This window comes from Sinohyriopsis cumingii, chromosome 13 (genome assembly GCF_028554795.1).
Source record: "Sinohyriopsis cumingii isolate HCF-2022 chromosome 13, ASM2855479v2, whole genome shotgun sequence".
NCBI classification, from domain to species: Eukaryota; Metazoa; Mollusca; class Bivalvia; order Unionida; family Unionidae; genus Sinohyriopsis; species Sinohyriopsis cumingii.
Window position 1 is genome coordinate 62499932 of NC_142973.1, and position 20426 is coordinate 62520357.

Consider the following 20426-nt stretch of genomic DNA (forward strand, 5'->3'; position numbering starts at 1 on the left):
CAGTGCTCATTTCAGTTCCTACAGTATGAAGCAACTATAAGCACATGACTTTTCCTATATGGAAGGCTGGTAGATCAAAGGTCATCAAAACCCTAGCAGATGCTGGTATATTTTCTCCAATGATGATTGGATAGGTGTTTCTAAATGTTTTTACATTTCAGAACCAGTAAATCCCCAGAATAAGCCAATGGCAGATACCTTGTGTAAATCCAACTGACTTTAATTTTTAATATTTGCTTTTAATTTTGGGCATCATTCATAATACCTCTACACATATACAACAAGATATGGGCTAAATAAAGTTTAATGGACCCACATTTTTCACTTGGGGACTTTGCACATGAATTTTAAGTATTGAAATTCCTTGAATTCATGAACCCCACTTACATAAGCACTCTGATTCAAGCCTTCTCTTTCACAAAATTTGTAAATTAAAAAAATAAAATAAGTGGCTTAGGCTCAGCTTTGTACATGCAAAACATTGTCCACATCACACTTTGTTTTATTCAATAGATAGTTGTTTCTGATCAATTCAAAATACTTTGAATTTACAGGGTAGGCCAATTAGGTTAAGAATTTTGCGAGGGGGGGGAGGCATATTTGAAAGGAAGAGGAAACAAGGAATGATATAAAAATAATTTTTTTTCTCCATAAAACACCTTCATTGTTCTTTTCTCTTATGGCCTTAAGGATGTTCACTTCTGTAACAATAAAACTGCTCTACTGTACAAATGGAAATCATGCGAACATTACATTTTGTTGTCACTAATACAATGTCACTTGTCAACCTGTGTTGCAGTAGGAGAAAACAATTTTAACACATTACTGGATACAAATGTATCTTGCAGAGGAAATGGAAGATTACTGCCTTACCCAAGGACAACACAAAGGCAGCAGACCAAAGCTGGCCTTGGTTGGTATCAAACTCATGACCCATGGATTATATGTCAAACACTCAACCAAATGAGCTACTGTGGCTCCCTACTTTTGTCTCTTATTAAATAATAACAAGAAAAATACTTTGACAATTTAAATAACTAACTACAACAACAGTATTGCAAAATAAAGCGATTAGATCAACAAAAGGCAAACAAGACCTTGGGAAATAATTGCAATTCACAATCTGCTATAAATCAAAACCCACATGTTTTCCCTGCTGTGGAAAACTGACATAATGTCAATAACTGTGTGATAATGAAATAGTCAACTATGAGTGATAGAATAAAATGCACACCAATTTATCATTTTTAATTTCAATAAATGCAAGCTGATAAAGTAAACAAAATTGTAGGAGACCTTGGAAAATAATTACCAATTTACAACCTGCTTAAATTAGACACATGGGCTTTCCATTGTGGAAAACTAACGTAAAGTCAATAATTGCATGATACTGAAATATTCAAATATAAACAAGAAAATGAACACCAACCTATCATTTTTAAAGTGATTTTGGATCATTTGTCCCCCGAGCGATGTTAAAGTACAAATTATTCCGAAAGCTGATTACTCCAAGATTTAAAAAGCAATCATACGTTATTCTTTTGAGCTGAATTTGTACACAGTCGAAATGTTATAATTGTGACTCAACAAATATGTAATGTATAAGTTGCTGTTGAATGGAGGTTTATTTTAGATAGATTTATTATGTTGGTCTTGAAAAATGTGGCTTAAAAAGATGACTGTTAAAGCAGGTTTGATTTATTCATCCAAATAACTAGCCAAAGTTACCATATCTCTACAAATCCCTGCCTATATTCAGTCATGGTGGGATCTGAGACTCAGAATCCTAATATCATCAAATACAGGAAGGAACTTGTTCAGCTAAAGTCACCTCAGCTAAAAGACAACCAATATTTTGGAAATACTGCAATTTGTTTAGCCAAGGATGCGTAAACAATGAACAATACAGTAATACAAGGTTAGTATTAATATGGATGCAATAAATGTACAATTAGTATCAAGTTAATCTATATGATGATGAAGTATATTATATATATTATTATATGGCTATAACAAATCATAGATACAATGAAGTAATTCACAGCAAGATTCATTTAAATATCATTCACTGTAACAAACTTTATTATGTGACCGGGAAGCTGACATTTGTTTTGGAAAAGATGGAATTCCCTACAATGAAATTAAGCTTCCCATTTAGATAAAACCGATACTATTCCTTCAAAAGTATCCATTTCCAACATGCAGCTCAACAATTTGCACTTGCTCCAAGATTATCACCAATGGCACCTAATGCTGATACTGGGATTTTAGGACAGAATTTTTGCTTCAAAATCATTAGCAGGAATATGCCTCTAGGATATAATAATAAACACTGTCAACTGAGCTTAAATTATTTTTCATCCAGTTGACTGATTCTCTGATCTTTCCTTTACATGTGAATTCTTCAGCAAGAAGGACATGAAAGTCGGTTTTGAATGCTTTGTAATATTTAAGTCAGGACCATGACAACACACAACAGAGTCTAAGCAAACCCATTCCTGCAAAAGAAGTTTCAGTGTTAAGTTACTATATCTATTTTTTCAGTCAATACTTATGCATAGGACTTTAAAACAGTATATATTGACTTGCCTTGCTGGCTATGAGATATGGTGGTATGACTTCAACATCTTTCTCTTCCATCAGCTTTTTGCACTCCAAAGAAATAAAATCACCTGCTAATGGAGACTTTACGATCGCTGAAAGTATAAAATATATTCAATTATATAGTACTTATGTCAAGCTTAACATGCAGATCAACAACAGTAATGAAGCAAAAGCTTTAGGCATCTTGTGCAACTAAAAATCAATTACACAGAATCAACAATTGTAAGCAAATGCTTCAGGCATCTTGTGCAACTAAAAATCAATTACACAGAATCAACAACTGTAAGCAAATGCTTCAGGCATCTTGTGCAACTAAAAATCAATTACACAGAATCAACAATTATAAGCAAATGCTTCAGGCATCTTGTGCAACTAAAAATCAATTACACAGAATCAACAATTGTAAGCAAATGCTTCAGGCATCTTGTGCAACTAAAAATCAATTACACAGAATCAACAATTGTAAGCAAATGCTTCAGGCATCTTGTGCAACTAAAAATCAATTACACAGAATCAACAATTGTAAGCAAATGCTTCAGGCATCTTGTGCAACTAAAAATCAATTACACAGAATCAACAATTGTAAGCAAATGCTTCAGACATCTTGTGCAACTAAAAATCAATTACACAGAATCAACAACTGTAAGCAAATGCCTCAGACATCTTGTGCAACTAAAAATCAATTACACAGAATCAACAATTGTAAGCAAATGCTTCAGGCATCTTGTGCAACTAAAAATCAATTACACAGAATCAACAACTGTAAGCAAATGCTTCAGGCATCTTGTGCAACTAAAAATCAATTACACAGAATCAACAATTGTAAGCAAATGCTTCAGGCATCTTGTGCAACTAAAAATCAATTACACAGAATCAACAATTGTAAGCAAATGCTTCAGGCATCTTGTGCAACTAAAAATCAATTACACAGAATCAACAATTATAAGCAAATGCTTCAGGCATCTTGTGCAACTAAAAATCAATTACACAGAATCAACAACTGTAAGCAAATGCTTCAGACATCTTGTGCAACTAAAAATCAATTACACAGAATCAACAACTGTAAGCAAATGCCTCAGACATCTTGTGCAACTAAAAATCAATTACACAGAATCAACAATTGTAAGCAAATGCTTCAGGCATCTTGTGCAACTAAAAATCAATTACACAGAATCAACAACTGTAAGCAAATGCTTCAGGCATCTTGTGCAACTAAAAATCAATTACACAGAATCAACAACTGTAAGCAAATGCTTCAGACATCTTGTGCAGCTAAAAATCAATTACACAGAATCAACAATTGTAAGCAAATGCTTCAGGCATCTTGTGCAACTAAAAATCAATTACACAGAATCAACAACTGTAAGCAAATGCTTCGAGCACCTTGTGCAACTAAAAATCAATTACACAGAATCAACAACTGTAAGCAAATGCTTCAAACATCTTGTGCAACTAAAAATCAATTACACAGAATCAACAATTGTAAGCAAATGCTTCAGGCATCTTGTGCAACTAAAAATCAATTACACAGAATCAACAATTGTAAGCAAATGCTTCAGGCATCTTGTGCAACTAAAAATCAATTACACAGAATCAACAATTATAAGCAAATGCTTCAGGCATCTTGTGCAACTAAAAATCAATTACACAGAATCAACAATTGTAAGCAAATGCTTCAGGCATCTTGTGCAACTAAAAATCAATTACACAGAATCAACAACTGTAAGCAAATGCTTCAGACATCTTGTGCAACTAAAAATCAATTACACAGAATCAACAATTGTAAGCAAATGCTTCAGGCATCTTGTGCAACTAAAAATCAATTACACAGAATCAACAACTGTAAGCAAATGCTTCAGGCATCTTGTGCAACTAAAAATCAATTACACAGAATCAACAACTGTAAGCAAATGCTTCAAACATCTTGTGCAACTAAAAATCAATTACACAGAATCAACAATTGTAAGCAAATGCTTCAGGCATCTTGTGCAACTAAAAATCAATTACACAGAATCAACAATTATAAGCAAATGCTTCAGGCATCTTGTGCAACTAAAAATCAATTACACAGAATCAACAACTGTAAGCAAATGCTTCAGACATCTTGTGCAACTAAAATCAATTACACAGAATCAACAATTGTAATCAAATGCTTCAGGCATCTTGTGCAACTAAAAATCAATTACACAGAATCAACAATTGTAAGCAAATGCTTCAGGCATCTTGTGCAACTAAAAATCAATTACACAGAATCAACAATTGTAAGCAAATGCTTCAGGCATCTTGTGCAACTAAAAATCAATTACACAGAATCAACAATTATAAGCAAATGCTTCAGGCATCTTGTGCAACTAAAAATCAATTACACAGAATCAACAACTGTAAGCAAATGCTTCAGACATCTTGTGCAACTAAAAATCAATTACACAGAATCAACAATTGTAAGCAAATGCTTCAGGCATCTTGTGCAACTAAAAATCAATTACACAGAATCAACAACTGTAAGCAAATGCTTCAGGCATCTTGTGCAACTAAAAATCAATTACACAGAATCAACAACTGTAAGCAAATGCTTCAAACATCTTGTGCAACTAAAAATCAATTACACAGAATCAACAATTGTAAGCAAATGCTTCAGGCATCTTGTGCAACTAAAAATCAATTACACAGAATCAACAATTATAAGCAAATGCTTCAGGCATCTTGTGCAACTAAAAATCAATTACACAGAATCAACAACTGTAAGCAAATGCTTCAGACATCTTGTGCAACTAAAAATCAATTACACAGAATCAACAATTGTAAGCAAATGCTTCAGGCATCTTGTGCAACTAAAAATCAATTACACAGAATCAACAATTGTAAGCAAATGCTTCAGGCATCTTGTGCAACTAAAAATCAATTACACAGAATCAACAATTGTAAGCAAATGCTTCAGACATCTTGTGCAACTAAAAATCAATTACACAGATTCAACAATTGTAAGCAAATGCTTCAGGCATCTTGTGCAACTAAAAATCAATTACACTGAATCAACAACTGTAATGAAGCAAAAGCTTAAGGCATCTTGTGTAACTGAAAATCAAATACATAGCATTAACAAAGGATTCAGACATCTTTTGTAATTGATTTTTAGGCTTCACCACTTTATTAATCCTGTAAAATATGAAGTTCAATTCTTATAATTGCAAAAATAATGAGTCTCAACAAACAAGCAACAGAATTATATTTTAACCATTGGTTACATATATTGTCAAAACATACAAATATGGTACAGGAATAAATGAGTAGCTCATTTTTGCTATTCTTTTTTTAACCAAATCAAAGGCTTGGCTTGGTAAAGATCTGTAATTATACTAAGGCAAAATATGATAAACAGTTTAAATACACACAGCAAGCATAAAAGCACAGCAAAAGCTTAACAAACACAGACTTTTAAAATGTGGATAGTAAGAATAATACTTCTGGACTCTAATATGTAACACCTGCCTTTTCAGATAAAATATTTAAAGACAAAAACCAGCTTCATATTTTAAATTTGTGTAAAATATTGAAATACAGGGACAGTGGTCTCCCTTTAAAGAGGTAAAAATACATTTTGTTGTTGTTGTAGGGTTTAACACCATTTTGCAGCACATGATAGGCCAGACATGGCGGCCAGTATTAATGGTGGAGGAAGAAAACGGAAAAACCCCGGAAAGAACCACCAACCCACGAGAAGCTACTGGCAAGCTTTCACACATAACCACATTTGCAGAATCCGAGACTCGAACCCACACAGACAGATGAGATGCAAGTAATCCATAATGGAGAGTGCTTTAGATCACTCAGAGCCCCATCAAAATATATTGTGTTTTATCAGGAATAATCAGATGTGGTCATTATTGAGAGAGGTCTCTTAATAATGGCCACTGTTATGTTAATAGAAAAAATTACATATATGAAAGCTTACTAGAAAAAGAAACACTTTAAAAATTTCTCAAATTAAATGACACAAAATGGCTGGACATGATTACAAATAAAAAATACAACTGCTTCATTAATTTCATCATGGCAATGCCCAGTACCTAATTTGCATGAAAAATCCTTTCCAATCCTGACGAACTTGGGGTCAACACCTAAAATCTACTACATACTGTGCATGTCCTCTTGCTACAAATGCATGTAAAATGTTTGGCCCAAAAGTTATTCATTGCTAGTTCTGACCTCTGATCACCTCCAAGGGACTTCAGTCAATAGTCCCCAAAAAATATTTATATCACAGGTGGTTATCTCTTGGACAAGATATGTACAAAGTTTGGTGAATTTCCAGCCAGCAGTATTTGGATGGGATCAAGTTTCAAACTGACGTCTGGACAGACAGAAAGATTTTATTACAATATCCCTCTGCTAAGTTATTAAGATAAGACCAACACTATTCTGTGTACACAATAGCAAACCAATAGATAAGAAAGGAAGAATTTACCTTGGCTGAGTACATAACCATCATAGACTGGCACAGCTGTGGTGTGTGTGGCTCCACTGTCCAGAACAAGACCTGTTGCTCTCCCATTGGCAAATCTTACACAGTTAAGGTTGTTCATAACAAATACAAAAATTGGCATTCTTTATACCTATTATGTTTACCTTTCAATACACACACACACACCCACAATGTCACCACAGAACCAGATATGACATCACACATCACAGTAGCATATGGCCTATTTCGTTCTATATCAAATCATGTTATAAACACTTTCATGAAATTCATTAAACATAAACAAGGTTTAGCTTTTAAGAACATATTGATTGGTTCTTTTCTTTAACTTCGATCATGAAAATGGTAGAATGCAAAGCATCAAACTTGAAGCATTCACTTACAAGCAAGCATTATCTCCATGGTAATAATGCTTTAACTCATCTCCATGGTAATAATGCTTTATCTCAGACTGTTTAAGTGAGTGTGTAATTTGGATTTTTAATGCAGCTTTAACAATTTTTCAGTCATATCGCTACTATGTCTGCAGTGTGGCAGCTTATAGTGATGTCTGGCACTGGGGCATCATGCTGTAGACATGTCGCATGATGTCCCACCCAGTCACATTATCCTGACACCAGGCCAACCAGTCCTAACACTAAGCTCTTAATGCTGAGCGTCAAGCTGTTTAAGTGAGAAACAAAGGATACGCTGACAATACAGCATTTTTACACAAAAAGAATGCTGGTACATTGTACTTCTCGAACATAATCTCTGTTAGTTTTTCTCGCTTTCCTCTAACATTCCACTGAAAAAGATATAAAAAATCTTAAAATTCAATGATAGTGAAACATTTGAATTTTTTAAAAAAATATTTCATACAAAGGAAGATAAATTTCAAATCATAAGTTTCAAATACACTTTCATATTACTTTTACATTACTGTAGGCACTATTCACTAGACCGTCACCTACCTGCAAATCTCATTTGACTTGAACATTCAAATTTGGTCAAGTCCATGTTGTATTTTCAGTCAAAGGCTTATACTGAAAGCATTAAAATGAGCTGACTTTCTTAGTATTTATTGGTTACTGCATTTGTATGGGAAAATATGAATGATTTTTCAGATGTAAATACTGCACGACCTTGGGAGTGCAGTATATCCATCCCACAAAACGAGTTCATATTTTCCCATACAAATGCAGTAACCTTTATATTATATGCTCATTTTCTTTTTCTATCTAATTCCTAATTATATCAACAAAATACATGAAAAGAGACAAAGTAACTGAATGTATGCCATATTCCAAACTAAATACACAAGCGCAGATTCATAATTACACAACAACATTATTACTGCGCACATAACTCTGCCCAAATAAAGTTGAACTTAGTCAGGTGCTCAACATAACTTCAAAAGAAAATGGCTTGTCTAGTTAAAATGAAATTTGGAGTCATATTGTGGATGAATGCGCATTGCAACAACTTTTCCATCTGTTCTGGAATGAATAGATTTTGGTATTTTTTTCTCGATTCTACGAAATTTCATGATTATGGACTGGATTTATATGTGACGATTCCACATGAAAATACATCAGATTGAAGAAGCGAGGGAGAAGTGTGTTGACATCTGCAAATGTGTTTCTGTTTCTGTCACTGAATGTTTGAAATCATAATGTGGGGAAAATATGAAGTCTTTCAATTGCAATTATCAAAAAGATGCTATGGAATTTAATGCTTATTTCATTTTGAGTGCAGTAAGGAGGATGTAACTGCACTTATATCCGAAATTACCATATAATTTCAAAATGTGTAATCAAGATTGTGAACCTATGACATGGCTCATGTAATCTGGATTTGCAGAACTAAGAAAGTACATTTTGAGGAAATTCAGGATGTAAAACTGTAAGTATATTTTTTTACCATTCTTATTACCAGTAAAGTAGACAGTTTATTCTTTGTCACTTGAATGTTATCTGTATGACCCATCTACTGTATAGCTAGCCTAAATCCAAAACATTGTATCAAAAAAGTTAACGCGGAATGTGTCAAAGCAGCTGGTATGTGGCAGTGCAAGAAACACCAGCATTACTTCATTCAGAAACAAATTTAATAAACCAAAACATAAAGTGCTTACTACATGAGTGTACATGATTTGTTTACAAATCAAAAGTGTTGGCATCTGCGTCCATTGTTTGTTTGCAATATGAAGGTGTGCAATATCGTAAAATACTGAATGATTCTGACAATATAAAATTAACGGAGAAAAAAATGAGCATATAACAATAAAAGATCCTGAACCCTCATTTAAATTTCGTAACATAACATTGTTTCCAAGAGAGTTTTCATTATCTGAAACACTGGATTTAAACTCTTCTAAAATCTTATGCTAACAATTTGTGGCAAAATCTGAATTATTCAACAGAACTAAAAATTAAATCAATAATGCAAAAAGTTGAACCTCACTGTAAACTATACATAATTAAAATGATCAGAATTAAAAAGTACATGAAACAAGTTGAGAATTACTGACATATTTTTATGCAACTATTTTGCAGTGGATATTGTAAATTCTATTTTGGATATACAAACCGAAGATTCTGACATTAGGACAGGATGCATGTGTGATTCTGACTTGATATAACGGCTGTATGTGTAGTCCATGAATTTTTCAAATACATCCCAATTTTCAACTGCAAAGACAAATAATTGTTTTTTATATTTGCTAATTACAGACTGCCTTATGGTACCGTATTTACCCACATTGGCATAAATCCGAAAATCAGTTGCTGTACAATGCATTGGACATTAGAACAAGAGGGCCAAATCACACACACAAATCCCTACCCCAAAGTGCAAGACATCCACACAGTTTGTTAACTGTAGATGGTGGACAATAAATTATTGTGCAGAAAGCAAACTGGAAACAGGCAGATGAACAACATCAAAATGCTTTATGGCAGGCATATAAAAAAGGATGGTTAAAAGGACTAAAATTTCGATGATAAAATCACCATGTAATGACAACCTCTTTCCAGTTTTTTAAAAGATCAAAATAAAAAATCAAGGACATAAATCCAGGTTGTCTAAAAAATTATATTTGCATTGAAAAATTGATAAATTATAAAAGTACATGCACTGTAATGAAATGATTTTAAATGTAGGTTAAATAAAGAAATTATTAAAATGTAATAGCTCAAATACATCTACATTATTGGAAGAAGAAAATATCTACAGATTAAAATTCAATATCAGAAGTACATATAGACTAAATAATCAAAATAAGAAACAAATGATGAAGCAAAGAAATCACTTTTATAATAAAATAAGCAATTGCAATTATCTACATTAGTTTATTCCTAGAATCCTCTTATGACATAACATGATAAGGGAAATCACTCTTACATAGACAAAGTATGATTTATTGACAGCTTTTATAGCCAGTCAGTAGCCACAGTGTTTACAGCTGTAAGTATGTTATACATGAACTGTGACAATTAAAGTGTTGGATAACACGAACAGCATGTAACAGGGTTGCCACTGGATGGACAACATAGTGCAATATTATTCCAATCACTGCATGAAATAACAAGGGTTCTTCAGAATGCAGTTTCACTTGCATAATATACACTGATGTAACCAACTGTATCTGATTTACAAGCAATATACACAGAGGTACCCTAACATACCCGATTCATAAACAATCACACACTAATGCATGCTACTATATCTGATTTACAAGTATTATACACTGAGGTACATTAACAAACCCGATTCATACATAATTATACACTAATGCATGCTAATGTATCTGATTTACATGTCATTTCTTCTCTCAGTTTATCGTGATTCAGAATGGCAGTTGCTGAATCATGCAGCAAATAACACCTGAAGGGCATTATCAGTAAATGGTTATAATGATGGGGGTCCAATAGTCAAAGAAAGATAATGACCCTGACAGTTACAATATGGGATGAAAGAATCTATCTCCCATCCACCCCCACATTGTTACAATCAGGGTCAGCATCTTACATTTTAGGATTATGGGTCCAATTGTTACAATGTTAGTCTTTGAAACCACACCTACCATATCCCTATTGTTTTAATTTCATTTGTCATGAGCAACAGTGAAAGTGATGTAGCCCGATGCTCTTTTTGGTAGATTTTGAGTTTCCCAGTTTTGAGATTGCTGTCTACATAAAAGATCTTAATCTTTTAGTGATTTAAATAATTTTAGTTTCCGGATGTCCTTCCTCAATGTGAGATTTAATTAGTTTTAGTTTGTGATCATCCTGCAGTTCAACTGGCAAGGGACTGAAGTTTAGTTGGTTCATTCAGAATGCCTGATAATTTAGCTTGTGAAATATTCAGTTTTACTGACCTATAAACAAAATGACAAGAGATATCTAAGGACAGCTTGACTGTTCAACAAATGACAGTAATTAACTGTTATGGTCCATCAACAGGCTACAATATTTATTCTTTGCCGCAATATGACAGTGCATTATTGATTACTGTATTTTCTATAGATTTTTGTAACCAGATGAAAAAGTATCAGGATTTCACCAGGCCAATTCATATTTCTCATGGCAGCATATGAAAAGTTATGATGGTAACAAATTCACAAGTTCAAGTCATAAAATCCATATCCAAAATTTTAAAGAACATCCTACAGATCAAACATCTGTAGTGAGATGAAAAAAGGGGTCTAGGAAAAGAAAAGAAAGCAACAAACTATGAGATGCCAATCAAATTGAATCACATTCACGTAATAAATGAGATTTATGTACATATTTATTAGCAAACGTTTGCATCGACTATTTCTGAACAAGATTAGACTAAAGATAACAATAAATATAGTCTTCTTGGTAATTTCAGAATAGAATTCTCATCTACTTACTTATTCCATCTTTGAGAAAATTCTGTATTTCCATCCCTTTTCTTGGGACTTTAATGGAATTCGTGTCGATGTAGTATTTATGCTCTAACTTTTGGTTAGAAGGGTCATCTAGTTCCATAGCAACACTTGTGTCTTCAATGAAGCCATAATGTGTTGGAAATTCTGCCTGGAATAACAATATCAAATACCAATGACTGAAAAATTTCAGATATTTAAGTTGTGCTAGAAACATAAATGATCTATTAATCAAGGCACCTAATTCAAATCTACATTTCCAAAAAAGAAACAGAAAGTTATCTATTTTAATGAAAGCATCTAATTAAAATCTAGTATTTCCAACAAACAAAAAAAGCAATTATAAGTCTGCCAGTGCAAATCCCCATACATTTTTAAAATTGCATATTGTCTCATTTGAAATAACATCATTTAATGCCAAATACTTGTAGGATGGTTTGCAAGGACTATTTCTGGAAAGAGCACATGACTTAGCACAAGTGGATGTAGTAACTGGAATATTCACTGGATTTGGTGCCAATCCCTGTATCAAATGGAGATCCATATCAAACCACCACCTTTGTGCACAAGTAACTTTTAACTTATTAGCTGAAAAGTAGTAGCTGAGAGGGCTGGATTTGTGAGGTAGATTTAGTTCTCCAAGGATATTATGATCAGGTAATGTATTTGAAAAAGAAATAGTCACACTAGTATCATTGTTTACCTTAGGTGAGTCTTCTCCTGCATATCCAGCTCTGAAGGAATAGGACCCAATGTCAAACACCAAAGCTCCAACTTCATCTATAAATACATGAAATCATTTTAAGAGTTACAAATCAAGCTTTGCAATGTAAAGATTACTCCAAAAGTAAAGAGTATATGTCAATGTCAAAAAGCTAAACATTTAAAAGGTCATGGGCTTCATAGTCAACTTTTTTTTAAATGCCAGTACAGTGTTAATTTTGGCTTGGTACAAGTCTATGAGTAAATGCCAAACAAGAACCATGAATTATCTGTTGTTGTTGTTATAGGGTTTAACGCTATTTTTCAGCACAAGATAGGCTATACATGGTGGCCAGTATTAATGGTGGAGGAAGAACCCAGGAACACCACAAGAAAGAACCACCAACCCACAAGAAGCTACCAACAAGCCATCCCACATATCCACACTGGCTGAGCTCGAGACTTGAACCCACACAGACAGAGGTGAGATGGCAGTGATCCGTGATGGAGAGCGCTTCAGACCACTCGGGACACCCCTGAATTTTCTGTAATCCAGTTTTTCTTGACGAACAATCACTACTCCATACTTCAATATAGGAAACAAATTTCTACAATGGCTTTCCAATCTTGTTAAGAAGCTAATTCATACTTGTTATTAGGTCTAAATTTTAAATAATGCTGTACCCATTCTTCCATTTCCTATAGAATAAATATCATTCACTCTGAAGGATATAATGATTATAAAATATGAGTTTTCCTTCAAAATTGTCTGCATTGTTGTCTCTTACCTTTTGCTGCCATTTTTTGACTGCACACAACCTATGATGTTGATACACTCATTTATTAGTACTAGTCGGTTACCAAGATATAACAGTTTGGAGGATATAGGCAAAGGTATTTCCAAATACTTTATTTAAAACTATGTTTATACCTTTAAAAAGCATTCTACTAAAAATATTCAGATGAAAATGAAGATTTTGTTGAATTTCAGCTACATTTGGAAAACTTAAATTTCTCTCAAACTGTATAACAATTCCACAAAATTCCAGCATGGTCAGCATCTCTAACACCACACTTAAAGCCTGTCATAAGTTGATGCAAGTAGTTTTGCAATTGGCTGTTCAAATGGTTAATACAGTAGTCCCTTACCATAACACAGTGAAGTGGAACCATTTAAGTGTACTTTATAGTAAATGAGGTTGCCTTATACTCAGGTAGGTTAATTATCCAAACTACATTCATCACAAAAGAGATATTACTACACTGAGGCACTTTATATGACCTATGACAAAGCATTTCTCACTAGAGGAACAAGTTTCCCTCAAAGGAACCAATGCTCCATTGGTTGAAATGGACTTTCAGGAATTCAAGATGATGATTTTTTTCTTCATTTTAATGGCAGAGTGCTGAAACCATCTCTGATATTCTTTAGCAAACAAAAGATTTTCAAATTAGATGCTGTGGAAGGCATTTAGTCAAAAGCCCACGTTGTTATGAACATCCATCCAGGAGGCGTATAAATAAAAAGATTTTCAAGACGACCACTGTGGTGACCATATTGGATGTGCAAGCAGCACTCTTTTCAGTTAGGACCAACAAGACTTCCTAAGAAGTCTTCAGCTTAAAACTGAAAAAGGTAATATTAGTTTTCATTTTGGAGGAACATCTTAACAATATTTTCAAGATGGCTGCCACAGTGAATGTTAAATTGGCACCATTTTCATTTAGGATCAAGTATACATCAGAAGTCTTTTAGTGAAAACCCCATGTTGATATGCCATCCATTCAGGAGGACTAATGATAACAAGATTTTCATTTAAGACCAACCAAACATCAAAATAAAAATACTGGTAATAACCCTGGGTCAACATGACTTCCATGGATATCAGATTGTCACCATTTTCAATGATGCACAACTAGACATCATAAGAAGTCTTTCAGTGAATACCCTATGTTGATATAACCATCCATTCACGAAGAATAGCAAAAACAAGATTTTCTAGATGCAGGGGACATGCTACCATTTGCCAGCCTCTAAGTCAATACTTTTTGACCAGAAAATCTGGGCTTCATCTTGCACTCTGAGGCAACTTTTACATGGATTTTGCCATTCTAACTGATTTATCATAAGACAAGTAATTTTAGGTACATAAAATATTCTCCAAAGTACACAAAAATGTGTAAAAATAATTATCATTTTGCAGAACAGATCAGGTATGAAAAATACAGGACTTGACACTGAGAAGGATTCTGAAATATTTACATGATCCTCGTTATTAAATTCACACCAATCAGACATAATTCTGTTAAAGCTGCATGCATTAGTAATATACATTGTTTAAATTTTATTATGCATTAGAATGGACAAGTTAGAGAATGCATAACCTTGACAAAGACAGGTATTCCATCACATTTTTTCTTTCACCTAAGTGATCAAATAAAATTATCTGTATTATATATTTACCTGATGATTGTGTTTTTGCTCATGCACAGAGGCTATACTACATTCCATTATCAATTAATAAACAATACCTTCCAGTTTTCTTTAAAATATCCATGGTCCCAAGAACCACATAGCTTTGCAGTGTTATTTACATGCTAGTTAATATGCTAAAGCTGTGGTCATATCATCCAAGCTCACACCTGTTTGAGAGCAAGATTCTGCTGACCATATGAAATTAGTGAGGTTACCATAGCTGCCAACCTTCTAGGCTTGCAATTGTGAAAACAGGGATAAAAATTACTGAATTTGGACATGAATTAGTGAAAAATACCATGACAATAACTCCACCCACTCTGACCATCAATACTGCACTATATCAAGATCGCAATATAAAACAAAAACACTACATATATGCAGAAATATATCTGCATTTCTATTCATTATGGTATTCATAAACTTCACTTGTTCTTGTGGTTATTTATCAAGACATGATACTGTGGCAGACTTGAACTTCCTTAATTGCTTGATCGTAAATTTGTTTTCTAAACAGTTCAGACTTCTTGTCAAATCATTGTTGGTGACGCATGCGCGGAGCAAAATTCCGGTTAGGCCACAGTTTCTCTCAAAAGCATTTGTAAAACTACTCTTATACATATAGATCAAAATAGGCTAAAATGCTTGCTACCAGGCCAACTGTACCAATTGGATGTAGTTCTACTAATATCGCAACCAGCAGTACCAGGCTGTTTTGGCAACTGCCAATATCACGACTAGCGATAATGGAAAATTGGTTATTTTATTAAAGATTTTAAATAATTTAGAATTGCAGAATTCGTGAATTTTTGCTTGTGGCGTGAATCTGCGAATCACTGAAAAAGTCATGAAATTCATGCCAAAATTGTGATGGTTGACAGCTATGGGTTACCAGTATGGAAATGATGCTGCCCATAAGGTATAATGAAAGGAAATGCCAGGTGCTTATTTATGTAAGTTTCTCAACCAGTGACACCTTTTGTACTCACTGACAGAAGTGTCAGCAATTTAAAGTAATAATTAGCCTAAGCAAAGATCAAAACCATATGCCACCTAACTACAGGAAGTATATGTGCACTTTCTCATAAAGGATAATGTTCTTTGTTGGGAATAAAGAGGTTACTGTACCTGCAAAGAAAATTATGTATCATTTTTAATGTTCATTCTTGGGATTTAACCTAACTGGAGTCAATATGGATATAAACATTTTGAATATTAGACTTTGAAACTAAATATAATAAATATTTAATTTATTACTAAATTCTCTCTTTTACATGAGATGAATGAAGAAAAATGCATTGGAATATCTCTCTCTCTCTCTTCAAATCAAAACTGTGGAAAACTTTAGCATAAGTGATGCAATTTTCTTATTGCATGTAATCTGAAATAGCATACAGTGACAACATTGGTGAAACCGGAAGCAATTACTATAGTTTCATTACAAACAGCATGTAAAATTTCATCGTATCTGTGACAAAGTAAATATTTCTAAAAGTACATAATATGTTTAAAATACTTCATGTCAAATGAATTAGGAACTTTTACCTATATACTGACATGAAAATCTACTGAATTATAGGTAGGATCAAATTTGTGATGCTGTGTAGATCAAAGAGAAAAAAATGAATCCAAGGTACTGATCTGGCCATATCTTATACTCAGCATCAACTTATATATGGCTGAAGGATGGAAAATTTACACAATCTATCTATAAATTGAACTTAAGCTGTGTTGACTTGCTGGCAAATAAGGTAATTTTACTGACATTGTGAAAATATTAAAATAGCAATGAAGCACATAATATCTAATACACAATATTAGTACAAGTAAGTAGACAAATACTAAAACCATATATATCAATGAACTGTTGTAGTAAAGCTAGAAAGAGGGTGATTATTTTAAGAAAGTCCCTCTTTCTAAAAATAGATGTATCCACATCATATGCAGTGCCATATTTGTTCTTGGCTGTGTTGATTCAGTTGAAAAGAAGGATCCAGTTCATTCATTTATAGACTTCTATGCTTCAGTTTGTCATCGATGAATAGTTATGGTAATGTTTTATCTGCAACAATGAAAATAGTAAGAACACTATGACGTGAAGATACTTTTGTGTATGCCCGCATGTACATGTTAAAGGTCTGGGGGTAGTTTCAAACTATGTTTAGAAATCTCGACTGCTCTTTTAAAGTGAAGGTTTAGAATGTTAAAAAAATAATAAAATTCTAGCGTAAATTATAGTTCATTTGGCAATTTTACTGACATGCAGTGGCTTAAATCTAGGAACTCCTATCAGTTGCAATTAATTACAATGTATAGTTTCTACTGTGCTCTTTTAAAGTCTTATGGTGAAAATACACTGTATATGAACATTTGTCCACTTACAAAATGTGAATAATATACAACACAACTAAAGACAATAGTATGCACACAGCGATTGACACTGCCTGGAACTTTAAATATCTTTAAAAGAGAGAGACAGTGACAAAGAGAGACCTCCGCCATAAACTCCTCCGCTCATTGTCGTCTGAGATTCTTTTTCCACCAGGAATTTCTTTATATAATTCCCAACAAAATTTCTTCGTAACAAAGAGTCTTGCTCCACAGTATCTTGCTTGCTTGCCGGTGTTCTTTCCGGTTCAAGATGCGAATCTCGAAGAAGATTTTAATATACTATGAGCATATAAATCTAAGCGTTTAAACGATATGGCTGATCGCGGAGAAACAGGTCTAATAATTGTGGCAAAGTATTTATAGATAGATAGTTTCCACAAAAAAAAAAAAAAAAACCGGAAAACATATCGTAACTCTGCTGTTTATGGAGGTTGTTAGTAGAAATCATGTATGAAGACAGATTTTCAAGGTTATTATGGTATTACTAGTCGAGGTGTTTAGGATGTGCTTCCTACGTTATGTTATTTATAAATTTTTAGATATTGCCTCTTTAAGTTATTTATTTATTAATGTTTTTAGAGATTGAATGTTATTTATACTTTATTTAGCAAGAGACCGGAGTCCTAGCCGATTACACGGTTTTTTAAGGACATCTAGGACCGGAGTCCTAGCTGATTACTCGGTTCGTTAAGGACATCTAGGACATCCTAGATTTTGCGGTTTCCTTAGTTTTTGATAGGTGCTTCGTAAGTGAATTATTTATTAATATTTTTATAAAATTGAATGATATGTTATGTAGTGTAAGCCTTAATCTAATTAGCTTTGAAACATCACTTGACAGTAAAAGTAATCAGACATTCCACACTGCACTAGAACTGATACACACCAACAGCTGGTTTATGTTATACATTCACTAGGGTTTAAGTTCCATGGGAAATAGACACTCAGGGCAGACTTTACTCCCCTTCCAAGCTGTATTGATGTCTTGTATATAATAAATACTATAGAACGCCTTCTGCAGTTATTCTTCAATAACAAATAACATTACATGGTGGCAGCGGTAAAAACACAAGATCGAAATTATCAGAGTTGAAAATGGCTTCATTTCAATTTACAAATCCGGACAAATTTGACTTTTCGAGACCTGAAACTTGGGAAAAGTGGTTTCAGCGTTTTGAACGCTTTCGGCAAGCGTCTGGACTTAGTGAAAAAGAGGAAGAAATTCAAGTGAATACCTTGATTTATTCCATGGGAAGTGAGGCTGATGACATTTTGTCTTCGTTCAACCTGACAGAGGAAAATCAAAAGAAGTGGAAGCCCGTGACAGATAGATTCATGCTATATTTCATTCCAAAGAGGAATGTAATTTTTGAAAGGGCAAAATTTAATCAAAGAAAACAGGAAGAGGGAGAAACAGTGGACAGTTTTGTTACAGCTATCTATGTGTTAGCAGATAATTGTAATTTCGGGCCACTACATGATGAAATGATCAGAGATCGACTTGTAGTTGGACTGCGAGATTCAAAGCTGTCAGAAAAATTGCAGTTAGATGCAAATCTAACTCTAGAGTCAGCCGTTAGTCAAGCTCGACAAAATGAAGCTGTGAAAAAGCAACAAACAACGATACGAGCAAGTGGAGAACGAATGTCTGAAATGGATGCAGTAAAATCGTCTTCACTGAAATATGGGAAACAGAAACATAAAATCCCAAATGTTCAGCAAAATAATGTCAGCAGAAAAGGATGCATGAGATGTGGAAAGAAAATTAATCATTCTCGAGACTAATGTCCAGCAAAAGAAGCAGAATGCTACAAGTGTAAGAAAAGAGGACACTATGCAAAATGCTGTTTGTCAAAGTCAACAGTTCGCACAATAGAATCTAGAGAGGAATCTGGATTTCTAGGGACTATTAGCACGAAGAAGGGTCAGCCGTGGATAACGCGTGTGAGATTAAACAACACTTCACTTGTATTCAAGATTGATACTGGAGCTGATGTGACTGTAATTCCTGAGAGAGATTTAAGAAAAATTGGAGACCAAAAACTATCAAAGTCTGATCGAAAACTGTATGGACCTGGAAACTTTGAACTTAAAGTGCTTGGAAAATTCACATGTGGACTTGAATCAAACGATGCATTCAGTGTACAAGACATATTTGTTGTAAAGGGACTGAACCAGGCACTCTTGGGAAGGCCCGCGATTCAGGCTCTCAAGATAATTGAACAGGTAAATATATCCTCAGTAAATGCCTCAGATAAAAACTCACAAAATGCAAGCAAAATTCACGATAAATCCATACATTTAGATAGGGATTATCGCGAGAAATTTCCAAATTTGTTTAAAGGTCTAGGGAAAACAAAATGGTTCTATAACATAACTCTGGACAAAAATGCCAAACCTTATGCCTTATCTACCCCAAGAAAGGTTCCTATCCCTTTATTGAATAAAGTTCAAGAGGAGTTGGATAGAATGGAAAAAATAGGTGTTATTTCAAAAGTAGATGAGCCCACTGAGTGGTGCGCGGCAATGGTTGTTGTTCCGAAACCAAACGGTACGGTACGAATTTGCGTGGATCTAACAAAACTGAATGAATCGGTTAAAAGAGAAAACCACCCACTACCATCAGTTGAAGAATCCCTTGCAAAACTAGCAGGTGCAAAGTTTTTCACCAAACTTGATGCAAACTCAGGCTTTTGGCAGATAAACCTGTCAGAAGATTCACGCCGCCTTACAACTTTCATTACTCCTTTTGGAAGGTTTTATTTTAATCGCCTTCCATTCGGAATCAGTTCTGCGCCTGAATTTTTTCAGAAAAGGATGTCAGAAACGCTGGAGCGACTTGACGGAACACTCTGTCACATGGACGATGTTCTTGTCTT

The 20426-nt window shown here is 33.9% G+C and overlaps 1 protein-coding gene across 1 annotated transcript in view; it reads right to left on the reverse strand.

The window, feature by feature from the left end:
- LOC149785699 (actin-like protein 6A) overlaps nucleotides 1–17790 on the reverse strand; it is a 32927-nt gene extending 15137 nt beyond the window's left edge. The window contains exons 1-7 of the mRNA XM_089979562.1: nucleotides 17650–17790; nucleotides 12682–12758; nucleotides 11964–12129; nucleotides 9656–9756; nucleotides 7774–7871; nucleotides 7070–7164; nucleotides 2590–2696 (exon numbers count right to left, since the gene is read on the reverse strand). Coding sequence (XP_089835688.1) covers nucleotides 2590–2696; nucleotides 7070–7164; nucleotides 7774–7871; nucleotides 9656–9756; nucleotides 11964–12129; nucleotides 12682–12758; nucleotides 17650–17674 — 669 coding nt within the window. The 5' untranslated portion in view covers nucleotides 17675–17790. The remainder of the gene's footprint in view (nucleotides 1–2589; nucleotides 2697–7069; nucleotides 7165–7773; nucleotides 7872–9655; nucleotides 9757–11963; nucleotides 12130–12681; nucleotides 12759–17649) is intronic.
- Between the last annotated feature and the right edge of the window lie 2636 nt (nucleotides 17791–20426).